Source organism: Odocoileus virginianus, chromosome 13 (genome assembly GCF_023699985.2).
Source record: "Odocoileus virginianus isolate 20LAN1187 ecotype Illinois chromosome 13, Ovbor_1.2, whole genome shotgun sequence".
Lineage (NCBI taxonomy): Eukaryota > Metazoa > Chordata > Mammalia > Artiodactyla > Cervidae > Odocoileus > Odocoileus virginianus.
Genome location: NC_069686.1, coordinates 16,165,308 through 16,180,922, shown reverse-complemented (window position 1 = coordinate 16,180,922; position 15,615 = coordinate 16,165,308). Strand labels below are relative to the sequence as shown.

Below are 15,615 nucleotides of genomic sequence, written 5' to 3'. Positions count from 1 at the left end.
TACACTTTCTTTTTTTTTAATCCTGTTACCCCTCCCACCCCCACTAGTAACCTTTACATGGGTAGACTTTTTTTGTTGGGAAAAATTCCCTTAATGTTAGTCTTAGGTAATGTGAGGTTTATGTGAGTTATAAAAAGCCATAATACATGTACGTTTTTTGCAAAGTCAATTATTTATTTGTATGTTAACAGCATAAATTAAATGGGGTTATAAGGTGTAGTTGTATTACTTAAGGAGACAGTTCTCAAAAGGTGACATTTTAAAAGTCTGGAAACCCTTCGAAAAAGCAAAGGTCCTTGGCAGTTTTAACTGGGGAGGTGCCTACCCCTGCCAGAGAGGTCAAACAAAACTCCAGTGGGTTTGTTTGTTTTTAAAAAGCGATTTGGCACAATGAGTGAAAGGAAAAAGCTTTTAAAAAAGAAGTCTTTTACCTCCCAAGACCCTCTACGGTTGGGAGGTGACTCAAGGGAATAAATCGCTAGAGTCAATACCCCGGAAAAGACATTTCATGCCTAAATGAAAATCTTGTTAAATGTTATTAATTTTGACTTAGAGCACACAGCAGCCCCCTGTGCCTTGTATTCCCTTATTAGGGATTCATGTCTTATCAAATATCTAATTAATCTCCTAGACATCATTTGTTCTGGCCAACTTTATCTCAGCTGGTCCACGGGGAAAACTCCAAATATTCTCCGTGACAAAGCTCCCTTGAAGATCTTTTTAATTGTCTAAATTAACTGCACCAAATTTGCATGTCAAACGGTAAAGGGCAACCTGAGATAAAATGTAAACGTTTTAAAAGCCCCCAAACTAAGCACTTGATTTGATAACTAGGCTTTTTAATGTTATGGAAGACAACTGCTCCTTTCCTTTTCAAAGACGGCTGATCTATGCAAATAGTGAATTGGAAATGCCTAGGTCCCCGCGCCGTCAAATGGCCCTCGCAGGTTATTTGAATATCAGTGGCGCTGCTTCTGAAAAGGTTCAAGGATGCTCTCTGACTTCTTTGTGATTACTCAGTGCGGCGTCTTATTCTGAAGAAAAAAAAACTCAGGAATAATTAAAGGCTGGGATCAGGCCTGGGAACACATTTGGGACAGGAATCTCATTTAGACAGTCTCTTTCAAAATAAGGCACAGTTAAATTGACCAGAAGGCAATTATTGAAATGAAAATTATTTTCACTCTCTTTGTCTTCTGACCACCAACTTAACAGCCCCGGTTTAAAAGAGAGGGAGAAACGAAAAGAAAATTGGTAAATGAAATAATTTCGCAATTCGAAAAAATGTTAATTTAGAAAATGAAGTACATATTTACAGAATAAAAACTATATCTAAAAGGCTCCCCTCACAATAGAAAATAGAAGCAAAGTCAGCCTCAGTTGTGTGGGGCAGTGTGAAGAATTAAAAAAATTATTGTCTTGGGAACTGGAAAGAATGTTTTGATTTTTATAGAGGAGAAAAAAAAATAAACTGTTGTTATTAAGTCAACAAAAATTTTCTCTCAAACTGCAGTGAAAAGCCAAGTAGCAAAGTAGCGATAAAATGTACAGCGAAGGTCTCCAGTCGGGCGTTTGCAGAGTCTCGGCTGGGTGACTTCCCGCTCCCCCTTCCTGCGTCCCCGAAACCTCGGCTGGCCGGCTCTTCCTCGAGTTTCTTTTCTCTGGCCATTTTCTCTTCTGGCTCAGTTTATCACCGGGGCCTCCGGGCTACACTCCGCGCGCCCTCTCGTCCAGGCCTGGCCTGGAGAAGCTGGCCAGGGCTACGTTCACCCTAGGGGCTTGGGGACGAGGAGCTGGAGGTCGAGAGCGTGCCTGGCGTGTTTGGGGCGCTGAGGGTAGACGGCGCGGAGGTGAGGGTGTGGTGGGGTCTCCCGGGGAATAAGGGCGCCCGGGCGTCTGCCCCAGGCAGCTTTGTTTCTCGTGGATAATAAAGGCAGATCAAAGGGCCTGGCCGCGCAGGTCCCGCTCGCCTCGCGACTCCCTCCGCAGCCCAGTGATCAAGGCCTCTGCGCGCTGCCTGTGCCCCGCGGGTCAGCGGACGTCCATCACCGCGGCTCCCCAGAACCGCGGGCGGCGGGCGGGCGTGAGCGTCCAGCCGGGAGAGCGGAGCTCACGAAACCTGCACGCGGAGGGAGAGGGCCCCTGCCCCCAGCCGAAACTAGCAGGCAAGGGAGACTCCCGCCCTCTTCCCCAACCTCCGGCCCCAGGGGGCCCTGGGGGCGCGGGGATACCTAGGTCGGAGCGGGCTGCGACCTGCTGGGCCCCAGCAAATTGGGGAGGGCGGGCGTGGGAGGAGGGAGCCCAGGAACCCCGAGACGAGTTCGGTCTCCACCCGAGGTGGGGCCGCGTCTCCCCAGGGCCACCTCGGGGCTTCCTGGGCCCGGCTCTGATCCGGGCGCAGGCGAGGGCCGCAGCTCGGAGGCTGGTGTGGGGTTGGGGGCGCAGGCAGGGGCCCTGAGTCCTCTCAGTCCCGGGTAAGAGGAAATTCGATTTCGTTTCAGCCGGTGTCTCCAAGTATTTCCTGCGCTGTAGCTTCTCTTCCTGCGCAGGAGAGGAACGAAGACCAAGTTTTCCTCGGCCCTTCTCTCAACCAGCCGCAATCCACACCCTCCCGCCGAGTTCTGCCTTTTCTGGCTTTATTTACTTTTTTTTTTTTTAACCCTTGAAGTGAATCGAATTCTACCTGATGTGAGGGGTGGGGGGTGCGGAGAAAGAACGAAAAAAAGAAAGAAAAGAGAAAGATTTTTCTCTTCTTCAGGAGGGAAAACATTATTTTGACGCGATTAGATGGTGCACCTGAGCGGCTTGTCTGGACATTCCGTCAAATCGTTATAAGTCGTGTAAAATTGAATTTCTTTTTATTCAGATGGAAACTTTATTTATTTTAACTCTAATCTTATTTGCATCTATTATCTGTATTCGCCGAGGCTCTCTCCCACTACAAAAATGCAGATGAAGTAAATCTTACATAAATCCCGCCCATTTGTGTAATTGGTATACTAAGTGTTTATTTTAAGTGAGAATAATTTAGCTACAAATTTTCTTAAGGAATAACATTCTTAACACATTAAAAAAACTGAAAACTCTGATTTGCTTTTATGTTTGACAGTCGCTCTTGATTCCTTTAAGAGGAGCTTGGTGAGTGCGGCTCTCTGGCGCCATCTAGAGCTCGGGTTCGGGAAGGCCGCACTATCGGCCCTCTCTCGCCGCTTCGAGAGCGGGGAGTCTGCGTTTGCAGCGAGCTGCAACAACCGAGCGAATCCAGCAAAGAAAAGAGAGTTTTTGTCTTCGGGGAAGACAAACCCCGCTACTGGGGAGCACTGCTTAGTAACGGCCGGTATTATTGCTCCAGGCAAGGAGGTTTTTTCTGAGATGTGCCAACTGAAAATCCAAACAAATAAAATAACGCCCTGCTTGGCCCTAGTCTTAGAATTGGCGTATTTAATATTTCTTTCAAGGCAACTTCAGGGTCTTCCAACTTGGAGCTGAGCACGCTGGGCGCTGTCGGCGGCGATTTGGAGCCGGCATGGGGACCCGGCCGTGGGCGCAGCGCCCCCGCCCAACGACCCTGGCCTGAACCGACCAAACCAAGCTGATTAAAGCACGCAAGCAGATCGTCCCACGTCCCCAGACCCCCTGTGAAGGGGAGAGAAGCGAGGGACCCGCACCTTCTCCAGCCCGGACCCGGGGATGGCCGAAGCAGTCTCCTGCCTCGCCGCTGTCTTCCAGGCGCCGTCCCGCCGGAGTCGAGTGCTGGGGGCTACTGGGTAGGCCGGGACCCGGCGGGGCGGGCAGGGTCTCTGAGGGCTGCCAGAAGTCCCGAAACCCCTCCTCCCAGCTCCTTGCGAAGGATCTGCACTGCCCGCCGGCGCGAACTGATCCCTTTTGCCCCCGCCTTTTCCCTTGGAAACCCAAATCTAAAATCGGATAACACTTGGGGGCGTTGACCAATTTTCTCTCCACTCTGAGTCTCGCCGTCCCCCCGCCGCCCCTTTCCCTCCTCTTTCTAGTCCACTACCCCACCCCTCGTCTTCAGACGTCGCGCAGTGGCTTCTTCCCCTCCTTTCTTGTCCCCTACCCTCCCTTCACGTTTATTGTATTTTAATCTTAAAAGCTACACCTCCAAATCCCGCACCCAAGGCCGCAGAAGCGCCGGAGCCCGCAGCAGATAAAGCCGGCGGAGGCGACGGGGCGCCGGGCTCCCTGATCTCGCGCCAGGGAAACGCCATGCGTTTCCCGGAACTCTCAGCCACCTTTGCCGCGGGTACCTCGGCTGGGTTTGTATTTGCTGTTTTAATACAAATCCCGCCGCACTGCCTATTTCAAAGATGTGCTAATTACTACTTGGATAGCAGGGCGCAAAGTCCTTGTCCATTTCCAAGTACAAAGTAGGTTGCTAGAAAATTTGAAATTGCCTTTCAGCCTAAAGCTGCCTTACCTGAATGTCATAATTACAGTAATTATGTACATCCAAATTACATGCTAATTAAATTAGAATCAAATCGTTCTAAATCGAAATCAAATGAGGTAGTGAAGAATTAATCAATGACAACATAAATAGAGAGCTTCCTTCAGAGATATTTATTGTAACGATCCAAGGAGGAATTTGATCTGAAAAAGTCACCTGTTTATTTACTTTCAAATTAGTAATCAGTTATTATCCCTTCTCCATAATTTTAACCGTTCAGTGTTATTTACCCCCACTCTTTCCAGACGCTGGAGTTTATAGAAATATGTATGAGGTAAATACATACAGACATGCCTACCCTATATGTTATTGATATAAATATATACAGTGTGTTTGCAACTCCAGTTAAGGGAAGGTTTCACCAAGTCCGTGGAAACATGTTCCTCCAGGGCCTGTTCTCAGGGACCCGGAAAAGCAAAGCAAGGCTTTAGATTTTCCAAGATCCTTACACTCTCTTCCTTTAGAATTCATACCAGGGATTTTACATTGTTTTGCAAACATCCAACCATTTCTGGGTGATCTATTTATTTAAAAAATGCAGATTGATAAGTCCCCTCTCCAGCCCCCACCCCCGCTCCACCGCCCACCCCCCTCCCGGCAACCGCGGTCTGTTTTCTGCTTGTAGATTGCTGGCGAGAATCAACATTTTCATTTTTGCCCCGGGAGCGAGAGATTAGCATCAGCGTCCTAAAGCGCCCTCTTCACCTGTGGAGCCCGAGAGACAGGAGATACTCGCTCGCTTTCCTGACTAGCGAAGTCCCCTCTCCGACCTGCAGAGGGGAAACGCGCGGGAGGCCGGGCGAGCTTAGGCAGGAACTGGCAGGCGAGGGCCCGTGGCGGCCCTGGCGCCCTGGTCCCCAGGGCGCAGCTCCCCTGGCCCACAGCCTGGAATTTCTGAGTGGGCCACCGGTGGGGTCAGGGGTGGGGAGGAGGACCGGTGCTGCGAGTTAGCCCGCATCCTTTCCTGTTACACGTTGTCGGTGGGTAGTCCAGCGGCCTCCTCGCTTATTCTAGGAGGCAGACGGGCCCCCTAACAATCAGGCTTTCATCTGGGTTTGAGGTGCGTTCAGGTTGCCAGACGCGTGTCTAGGAAAGCATAACGGTGCGCAGGGGAGCAAGCCAGCCCGGGACTCACTCCAGCCCCCGACTCCAGCCCCCATCTGGCCTTCTTTCAGTCTAAGGCGAGGTGCTTGGAAGCCACGATCCGGTCAGCACCCAAGCCTCCGGACCTCCGCTTCTGCCCACCGCATCTGGAGGACCTTCAGACCGAAAGGACTGGGGTTTTCCGTGTCTACGAGCCAGGGAAAGGCGACTCACGGGCAGTTTGGGCCAGAATGTGCATTTCTTTTCCTCCCAAGACGTTTCCTGCGTTTCACCCCGCTTCACTATTAAGTTGTATTCTGAGGCTGTTAAGTGTGGCGTGAAGAAAGGAGAAAGGGGGTATAGGATGAGGATCTGTTTCCGCTTCTGTCAGCAGGAACGGGGTTTGAGGAGATTCACCAGTTCTGGGTTGCCATTGCATCTCCCAAACCTTATAGTTCCCTCCATCTTAGTTGCTGCTCACAACTTTTAAAAAGCATTTCTCCTTTTTGATCTGAAAAACCCGCTCCCAAGACCAGCAACTATTGCATGCCTTTATCTCTTTTCAAGTGGTAACTATCTAGGTTTTCTTTTCAGAAAATCGAAATAAGATTTCTTAATACTTCTCAGCTACTGAAGCTAAAATGCAGCTTTCTCCCAGATCTTATTAAGCACAGGGTGTGGAGGGTGCGGCCTTGCAGAGTGGCCTCCTCCAGCGCACCTCAGCCCAGTGGTCCTTTCCTGAGGAGAGGAAAGTGAAATGGCTTAGGTGGATTTTAAAATCTTTGAGAGTCAACGCTGAAACAGTAAATATTTGGTGATTAAAAATGGGAAACGCCGAGCTCCGAACAGCACCGACTGATGTGATTCACTGTCAGCAAGCCATCTCCTGGAAGAACAGCAAGGAAGGTCTCGCCAAGCCTTTCAGATAAAAAGCCTTCTTTAGATTAAAACCGTATGATACAAAGCAAGATCTCCATTTCCCACTGCAAGGTAAGCAGAAACCTGCTGCTATGCTGCAGCAACCTTGCCTATTCTGGCACATTTATTAAATTAAATGATGACTAACTTACCACATTCAGATAAATAAACAAGTCCTAACCGAGTAATCTGATCATGCCTGACCATTTGTAAATCGACAGCACCTCCTGCAGGAATTAATTTGCTAGTGTTAAATAACATTAAATGTTAAGCCAGGGAAAGGGGAGGAAGAGACCTCAATAGTCTCCGAAGTTAGCCAGTGCTATGTCATGCCATTGGACAAATTAGAAATGTCACTAGGTACACCCAGATTTCTTGAAAAGAATTTCTCTATTAAGGGTCAGAAGAATGACTTATCACCAGACTTTTCCTGTGGTTTTCTAAAAAAAAAAAGATACTGTTGAGGACTTTAGTTCTCGAATCATACGCATTAAACTTGGAGGATTCTTTTTTGGAGTTAGTACTTAGGGAAACCTCTACACATTCAACTAGACATACTTTCTATTATAAGCCTTGTCTCTGGTTTTTACCTGTACTTCAAAAGCAAAAGGATAACAAGATGCTTAACATTTAAAAAATCACTTTCAATTGCTTTTGCCTTTACATTAGAATATGCAGAACAAGTCAGGTGAGCCTCTTCAGAACTGTTACCATGTTAAGATTATACGTGAAAATGCCTCCCTTCAGTTTTTGTTTGCCAAGTGAGAATGCTAGCCCCTTGGGGCTGTCTGGTACCCTTGGGTGACCAAGTCTGAAAGTCAAACAGCAAACCAACATTTTCCATAACTACATGTGAATTTTTCTCACCGTTGGGTTGATAAGAATATTGGGGGTGCTGGTACCGCTTTATAGTTTCTCAAACAGTGAAGGATAAGTTAACCAGAGATTTAAAAAATTCTTGCGGCCACCTTCAAGTTAAAAGGGGACCACACTTTTGTGTAAGTGTTAAATGATAATGTGTTTAATTCATTTTAATTACAGGATGCATTTCAACATTTCCCTTCATGAACACTACAGGTTCAGAAATCCTTGAAGGCAGTAAGTATTGCATAGGTTTTGACATTATCAAAATTATAAAGTCTAAAAAGGCATAACATAGGAAATAATCAGTGCGACACTGATGAACTCAAGGTGTAAATTAGCAGTCTTTATCAATCTCAAATGCATGCTTTCTTTTTTTAAATGAAGAAGGAAGGGGATCTTTGAGGTGCACAGTAAGTTACTGAAGAGTACAGGAGGAGGAATTCAAGTTCTTCTCTCCCAACTCTTAAAAACGTAAATAATCAGAGTTGCTTTATGCCTTCAGTTAGCTGCTTGTAAATCAGAGGACATCTGTGTGTGCATATGTAAGAGACACATACACACACACACACACACACACACACACACACACACCAGATACAGTCTTACAGTAATTCTTCTAAATTACTTTCTTATAAAATTTATTTAACTAGTACTGCCAATTCTCAAAACCATCTGAACTAATGAGTACTTGTATTATATTAAAAAAAGGTGTTTTTAAAATGTGGAACCATGATAATAATACTTGCGTATGTGATGGTTAGTATGTATTTTTTTGAATTGCATGTTACTTGTAATTTGAACTAAATGATTTTTTCTATAGTTCTCCTTTACCATACACTTTGAAACACAAGGGGAAATTTATAGCTAAATTTATGTATGTCACACATACCTATTTATGAAATATATCTAAACAGCTTACTAACTTATGACAATAGACGCTTAACCTTTAGAAGTAAACTGTGTCATGGCTGAATGTCCGTAGTTGGAAGGCCATCTGTCCTAGGTGGAATGGCGGCCCCTAATGACACAGCAGTCCTAACCTGGAGCCTGTGAAGGTGTTAGGTCACATGGCAAAGGGGAGTTAAAGTTCCTGACAGAATGAAGGTTGCCAATCAGCTGATTCTGAAATACGGCGATTATCCAAGTCTCCTGACAGGCCCAATGTAATCACAAGGGTCCCCCAAAGTAGAAAACAATGCAGAATGTCAAAGTGTCAGAGCAATTAGGTGTAAGAATTTGACTCGACTTCTTTAGTTTTGAAGACAGAAGAAAGGGGCCAGCAGCCAAGGAATGCAGGTGGCCTCTAGAAGCTGGAAAAGTCAAGCAGATTTTTCCCAGAGCCTCCAGAGCGAACCAACTCTGCTGACACCTTGATTTTATCTCAGTGAGACCCATTTCAGACTTCTGATCTCCAGAACTGTATTTGCATTAAGACTGAGGTAATTTGTTAAGACAGCATAGAAAATTAACACATCATCCAAATGTAACTAGCTTCTTAGCCTAGAGCAAAACAACTGGAAGGAGTTTAAAGTCTTAAAGTAATACAGATCAATTCATTACTTAATTCATACCAGGGAATTTCTACAGTGATTACACTTGGCTTCAAGTAAATTCAAATCTTAAAAGTAATAAATGTGAATTGAAAAAAATAATTAAACTATATCCATTCAATGTACTGTCATTCTTTTAATGATGAAAATGTCACAGAGTAATAAGGGGTTTTTATTTCAGTACAGGGTACAAGAAACATGTGTCAACAGAATATATTTTTACAGCCTCCAAATAGATTACTTACAAATATTTGCAAAGTTTATTCTTATGGGATTCATGTAGTTTTGTACTTGATGGAAGTTTACAGAGATGAAAAATTAAAATAGAGCTTCTTATCAGAAAGACAACTGTATACAATTTAGCCCTTGCTAAAGGTATTCAAGAAAAAAGTGGAGATATTTATTCTCAGTTAACTGTCACATGTTTAAGTCTCTACTCTTTACTTCTGCTCCGTTCTTTTGGCGTCACTCTAGTATGCTTATCTCCCGATAATGCTCTCTATGCACTTTGCCTCCTCTGTATGCATCCGTGCCACGGCATCTGGTGTCACTTCTGTCCCGCTCTTCACTTGGACTGCGCCGCGGCCGTTTCCTTACTTCTCTCGGCTTGTAACTGCCGTGACTTCTGCTTCGGCTTCTCCTACTCCTCTCATCCCGGCTCTGGCTCCTGCTGCTCCTCTCCTTTCTTCCAGATCCTCTCTTCTCCGGACTCTGGTCATGGCTTCTGGGCTTTCTGTCAGAATCAGAATGGCTCCATTTGCTGTTCTCCCCAGAACGCTCTTGTTTTAAAAATTTAGGCTTTTCCTTGTTACTGCGACTGCAAGAACGGTCTTCATCCCGTTTTCTCTTCTTAGACTTGTCTGTCTCTTCAGAATCACTGTTGTGATTCCCTGAACGCTTGTTTTTCTTTCTTTTCTTCTTCTGGACTTTCTTTCCTTTGCTGTCACTCTCACTGCTGCTTTCTGAACTGTCACTAGAGGAGGAGGAGGAGGAGGAGAGTGGGGAGGAGGAGGAGGGGGAGGGGGAGGAGGAGGGCTTGTTTTTATGTTTTCTGTGTTTACTTCTGCTCTTCTGAAGCTTTTTCTTTTTTCTATCTTTTTTCTTTTTCTTTTTTTTCTTCTCAAGTCGATCTAATTTCCTGTTATTAGAAAAAAATAGTAATAGGCTATGTAAAAATAGTCTGTCCTTTCACTGATAAATATAAAATTTTGAATAGACAATACAGTTTCTTAGAAACATTAAAAGTGGTGTTAAAAAAAAATGGTGTTCAAATACAAATTTTTTACTTTTATTAAACAACAAATAATTTTCTTCCTTTTAAATTATTCAAGGCACATACACAATAAGTTTAAAAACATTAATTGTCTAGGTATACTGTCCTCTATAGTAATGACTATTAAATTTATTTTTACTGAATAAGAATTGGGAATTATATAGTATTCAACATAATCGTCACTGTAGCATAAAGAAAGGTCTGTAACATTAGCTGGACCAACTGCAAACTCAAATATAAAGCTCTAATCAATGGAACATTAATTTTATGTATGTACTATTTTAAAATATGGAAATACTAAACAACATTACACAGTCAAAATTCAAGAGAATATTCTCCAGAAATTCAGAATAACAATATATTTTTACATTTTAAAATACTGTATTTAAAAATGTCCTCACTGGATTCTGTCCAGCCATCCTCAAAACTCCACATATTGAAACAACATGAGCTCCCTCTATTGGACTCATCAGACATTTCTTGGATTCTTTAATCCAGAGGTAGTCTGTTTAACATGATTCATACTTACTTTAAATTTTAGCATTTTCAGGGTTCCTCATAAAATCATACAAAATTAAAGAGAGTAATACATGGCCCACAATATCTTCTAAGAACAAACTGTATATAAAGATATATAAATCTACTATGAAAAGTAAAACCTACAAATAAATCTATTTCCACATTAAATTTTCTGAAAAGTGCAGTGACTCTGTTGGTATAAGCTGAGTATAGAATCTTACATTCATTTTCATATTCCTGAAAGACAAACTATATTACTGTAGCTGAAGAATAAATCAATACATATATGTGATACATAAATTAAGTACCTTAAACTCAGGATCAGAGTTGAATATGACACTAAAATGAAACATAAGAAAAAATGTAGTTGAACTAATTAAACAGATACTTTTTAATCACCTGAGGAGTTTCTGTTTTTGTTTGGTTGTTAGTGACTTTAAAAATTCAACTTCTGGATCTTCTTCACCCTCGCTTGCAACATACTCCTAAGTCAACAAAAGCATCATAAAATTGCTAGATTAGAAAACAAGTTAGTTGTCAGGAAACATTTACAAATAAGTTTTATATTAGGGACATACTGTTGATGAGTATGACATTTGGATTGGAAAGAGGAATTCAAAAAATTTTGTAGTCTATCTGCCAAGGAGGATCATAATGCCCTAAGAGATTAAGATGACTGCTTTATCAGGAGAGGACGATAGAGAAACACAGACAAAATGTTTAAAGCATGGCTTCTACTCTCTCTTGTTTTTATTTTTTTTAACCTTTCTGTTATTTTTTTTTTAATGTATTTATTTTTAGTTGGAGGACAATTGCTTTACAATTCTCTCTTAAGTTTGAATTGAAATACTTCTGGGTTTAAATATTTTCTTTTTAATTTAATGAAACATAAAACCCAGGAAGATCACAAACTTTACAGGAAGGTCAAAACACCCACACTTTTTGCCTTTATAATTTCAACAGTACATTATTAAATATATAAACAGTACATATACATAATAAATGGGCTTCTCTGGTGGCTCAGAGCTCTCTGGTATTCTCAGGTAAAGAATCTGCCTGTAATGGGGAAGACTGGGGTTTGATCCTTGGGCGGGGAAGATCTCCTGGAGAGGGGAACAGCAACCCACTCCGGTATTTTTGCCTGGAGAATCCCACTGACAAAGGAGCCTGGTGGGCTACAGTTCATGGGATTGCAAAGATTAGGACACGACTGTGACTAACACTTCACTTCACTTTACACAGTAGATAGGTTGTACGTACAATCCCTAGCAATGTTTGAGATGGAATGTGACTCTCTCAGAGCAGTAGAAGTTTATGCTGGTGGGAGTCTGGGTTTTAGTCTCAGCTCTGTCTTTAAATAGCCACATGACCTTAGGGAATCACTTAACTTCTGTGGGCTCCAGTTTCCTCATTAAATGAAATAAATGGTTTATATTAGAACATCTACAACCTTCATACTCAACCATTTCTGGATCTATGTACAGTTTAATCAAGTAACTGTTTAAAATATTTTCCATTATTTTTATACACTTCTTCTCATTGGTTCTGTTTAACATCACTTCAGGGTAAGTTAGCAGGAAAGAAAAAGTTAACAACCTTATCACCAGATCAGTTAGGTATTTTATCCACAAAAACCCAGAGAAGCAGCTTTGTTTATTAAAGTATAGGTTTAAAAACAATTTCTCATTTAGGTTAAAATAATAAAGAAGCAAAATCAAAATGTATTTTAGGCATTTTCTTTACTCTATCTTGCCTTCCTATGGATATATGCATATTGGAAAACATTAAGTAGCAATTCACAAGCAATCACATTTAGATTTATAGACATTTTCAGCTTACTGATAAAAAGATCATTACCTGTGATGGATCATTTGCGGTCAAGTTTCTCCCCAGTACATTTCGTTTCAGTGCAAACCCACTGTTTCTCATCTCCGCTATTAGCTCCGAGGGGTGCATCGATGGCCCTGTTCACAAAAATCACAGTTTGAATGTATCATTTATATCTCTCTACCTTTTTCGGACTCCACAGTAGGAATGCAGTTGAAGCTTTGTTAAATAAAATCACAGCTAAATCAACTCAATAATCTTCTGCTGAGCAAATAATCAGATATGATTTTCTAAAACAGCAGTCTGGAGATTCAGAATAGAAAATAATTGCATTTTTCTTTACATGCTAGGGTATTCTCTTCTTATGTAACTTTGTCATAGTGAAAAAAATACACTTAAATGTTATCTTCTTGGTAGTTTTCAGTATAAAATCAAAGCAAAATGATTAAAAGACTGCAATTAAATTTTTTTTGCAATTAAATTTTTAATAGTTATTCTCTCAGTAAGAATTCAATTTAAAAAGAGATACTTTTAAAGGTACATGAGCAATTTATTATTCGAGTTTCCAATTCAAAATTTCTAACCCTTATTTATCAAATACCAATACTGAATTCATTGCCATGTGGTTGCGAACTCATAGACACACACACACACACACACACACACACACACACACACACACACGCTATCAGTAACCATCAAGTACCTTAGTTATAATCTTGCACATATACATACCCAGAGTTTGAAGCTTCTAGTCATTAGTTTGGGGTTGGTGACAAGCAGTTTTATGCTGGTTATATGTGTGTATGTGTTATATTTTCTATAAGCTGTTGTTTGCACTTTAGCAAAATCCCCAAACTTTTTGAAAAGTGAGCTTGTTTTGGTAACATAATATGCTCTAAAGACAAAATATGGGCTAAACACAGACATAATTAAAAATAAAAAAAATTTTAAAGATATGTACTCTTCCGTCAAACATTATTATATTTATGTAAGATAAGAGAGACTCTTTCCTCCTTCTTTTGCATATTCTAGTTTCACTTTGTTTTCCCTGCCAGTAGTAAATAATGACATTTCATGAAAGGTTTTTAAAAGTTTCTGGCCTAAATCATTACATTGGCTCCAATGAACTACACTGGGCAATGTATCTGGAATACAGGGAAGAACAGGACAGTTCCTGCCAACAAGGAATTCATACGGGAAGCTGGGAGGATGGAGAAATAGTCAGAAACTGATATTCTAGTTTGCTGATTGAATATATCATCTAATTTCTTTATTCTTTTAACTGCTCTATTGGTCTTTTAACTATTGATACTTATTTGCAAGCTCACTTACATGTTACCATAAAAAACAAAAGGAAATAGGCAATACAGTTTAAATCTGTTCTCTCTGGTAAAAAGTTTGGTCAGACAAGTTCAGGTGTAGGTCACTAACTCTTATTGGACTCTGGGCATTACCATTCTAGTCATATTAGCAAAAACAATTGAAAGTTGCCTATAGGTATTAGGGAGATAATTAGAAAAATAGCCTATTATTGGTATGGGAAGTATTAATAATGTGATGCTTTAATTTATTGGGGGAAAAACCCTTATTTATTGAAAACAAAAACATCATAAAGCAGTACCTTTGACTGATATATTTCATTTTTAAACAACACGATTTTTTGTTTCTTTTATACAATTAGTTCCTGTGGATTACTTTAATGACTTTAAGAAAAATTATTCAATTTGGTTGATAATATTGATAATAAGATGTTAAGTAAAAAACTGAATTTTAAATATTAGTATGGATTGCCTCTAAATGCATTGAAGTGTTAATATAATAGCTTTAAATTAATTATAGACTGTTCACTTTGGTGCCTTCTCAAATTTCACATGTAGAAACATAATTTTATAAAGTAGAAAATGTCTTTCCTGAAGTGTCAAAACTACATTTCTTTGTCAACAACTTTTTAGATGTTAAATGAATTCAGAAAGCAAACATGTTAAGAATTAGGATAAAAAGCACTCCAGTGAAGGGCTAAAGAGCTTTGGCCATTATGATGAGAGGGTACTGATTTCATCAGTTTTCATCAAAAGATGGGTAATTTTAATAAAATGTATTAGAAAACATGGTTTAAATTTTTTTATTACAGTACTTCCAACCACTTCAAGAAAATGATCTCTTTTTCCCCAGGCTGACAGAGATTATACAGGCTATGAAACAAACATTACTCTTCCACCACTTGTATTTCTCCAAAATCTTAACTGAGATTTTATAGTATATATGCTTAGCACATACTTTCACACTGTATGACTCTAAATACAGTGATTAGTGAAGAATTAACAAACAGTACTCAATAAATAAAATAACGATCTTTTTGTCAGTAGCTATAACCGTTTAGGATTATTTTATATATATATATGTATTTTTTTTTTTACAAAAAATGTTCTTGATAGTAACATTTTTCAAAACCCAGACTTATTCACTTCATTTGGTACTTAAACTTTCTCCTTCTATCATCACAAATTCTAGGTTTGAAAGATGTGACATATCAAGTTTAACTAAGATATATTTAGCAAGATATCTTTATACTTTCATGTTATTGTGATAGTGGCTAGGTAGAGTTAAACTGACAGACATGGCTCCAGCTGAGAGCTCAAAATTTAATTGATATAATAGATTATACAGATACGTTAAAAAGACAGATTTTACAAATATGTTCAAATGCAAAATGATTGCTTTTTTTGGATACCTTAATAATTTAAATTATACATGTAGCTGGGGTTTAGGAATGTTTGGTTTGCTCTTAAATTTGCTATGGCAGAATGATTCTAGAGAACTCAGAAAAAAAGGCTGCTGCTGCTGCTGCTAAGTCGCTTCAGTGGTGTCCGACTCTGTGCGACCCCATAGGTGGCAGCCCACCAGGCTCCTCTGTCCACAGGATTCTCTAGGCAAGAATACTGGAGTGGGTTGCCATTTCCTTCTCCAAGAAAAAAGGGCATTTGTTTTAAAATGTAGATTTGTGAGGGATCCTTTCTAGATCACTTCAGCCAGGCTGGGTTAAACCTCCATAGCCTGAAAACCAGTGTTCCAAATTAGCAAAGCAGGTCCATGGAAGAAACTGTTTTCAG

The 15,615-nt window shown here is 40.8% G+C and overlaps 1 protein-coding gene across 2 annotated transcripts in view; it reads right to left on the bottom strand.

The window, feature by feature from the left end:
- Positions 1-8,999: 8,999 nt before the first annotated feature.
- Positions 9,000-15,615, bottom strand: part of CIR1 (corepressor interacting with RBPJ, CIR1) — a 37,246-nt gene continuing 30,630 nt past the window's right edge. For both annotated transcript variants that reach the window (XM_020887558.2, XM_070475998.1), the window contains 3 exons: positions 12,533-12,639; positions 11,075-11,160; positions 9,000-10,021 (listed from right to left, as the gene is read on the bottom strand). In XM_020887558.2, the coding sequence (XP_020743217.2) occupies positions 9,349-10,021; positions 11,075-11,160; positions 12,533-12,639 (866 nt within the window). In that variant the 3' untranslated portion in view covers positions 9,000-9,348. The remainder of the gene's footprint in view (positions 10,022-11,074; positions 11,161-12,532; positions 12,640-15,615) is intronic.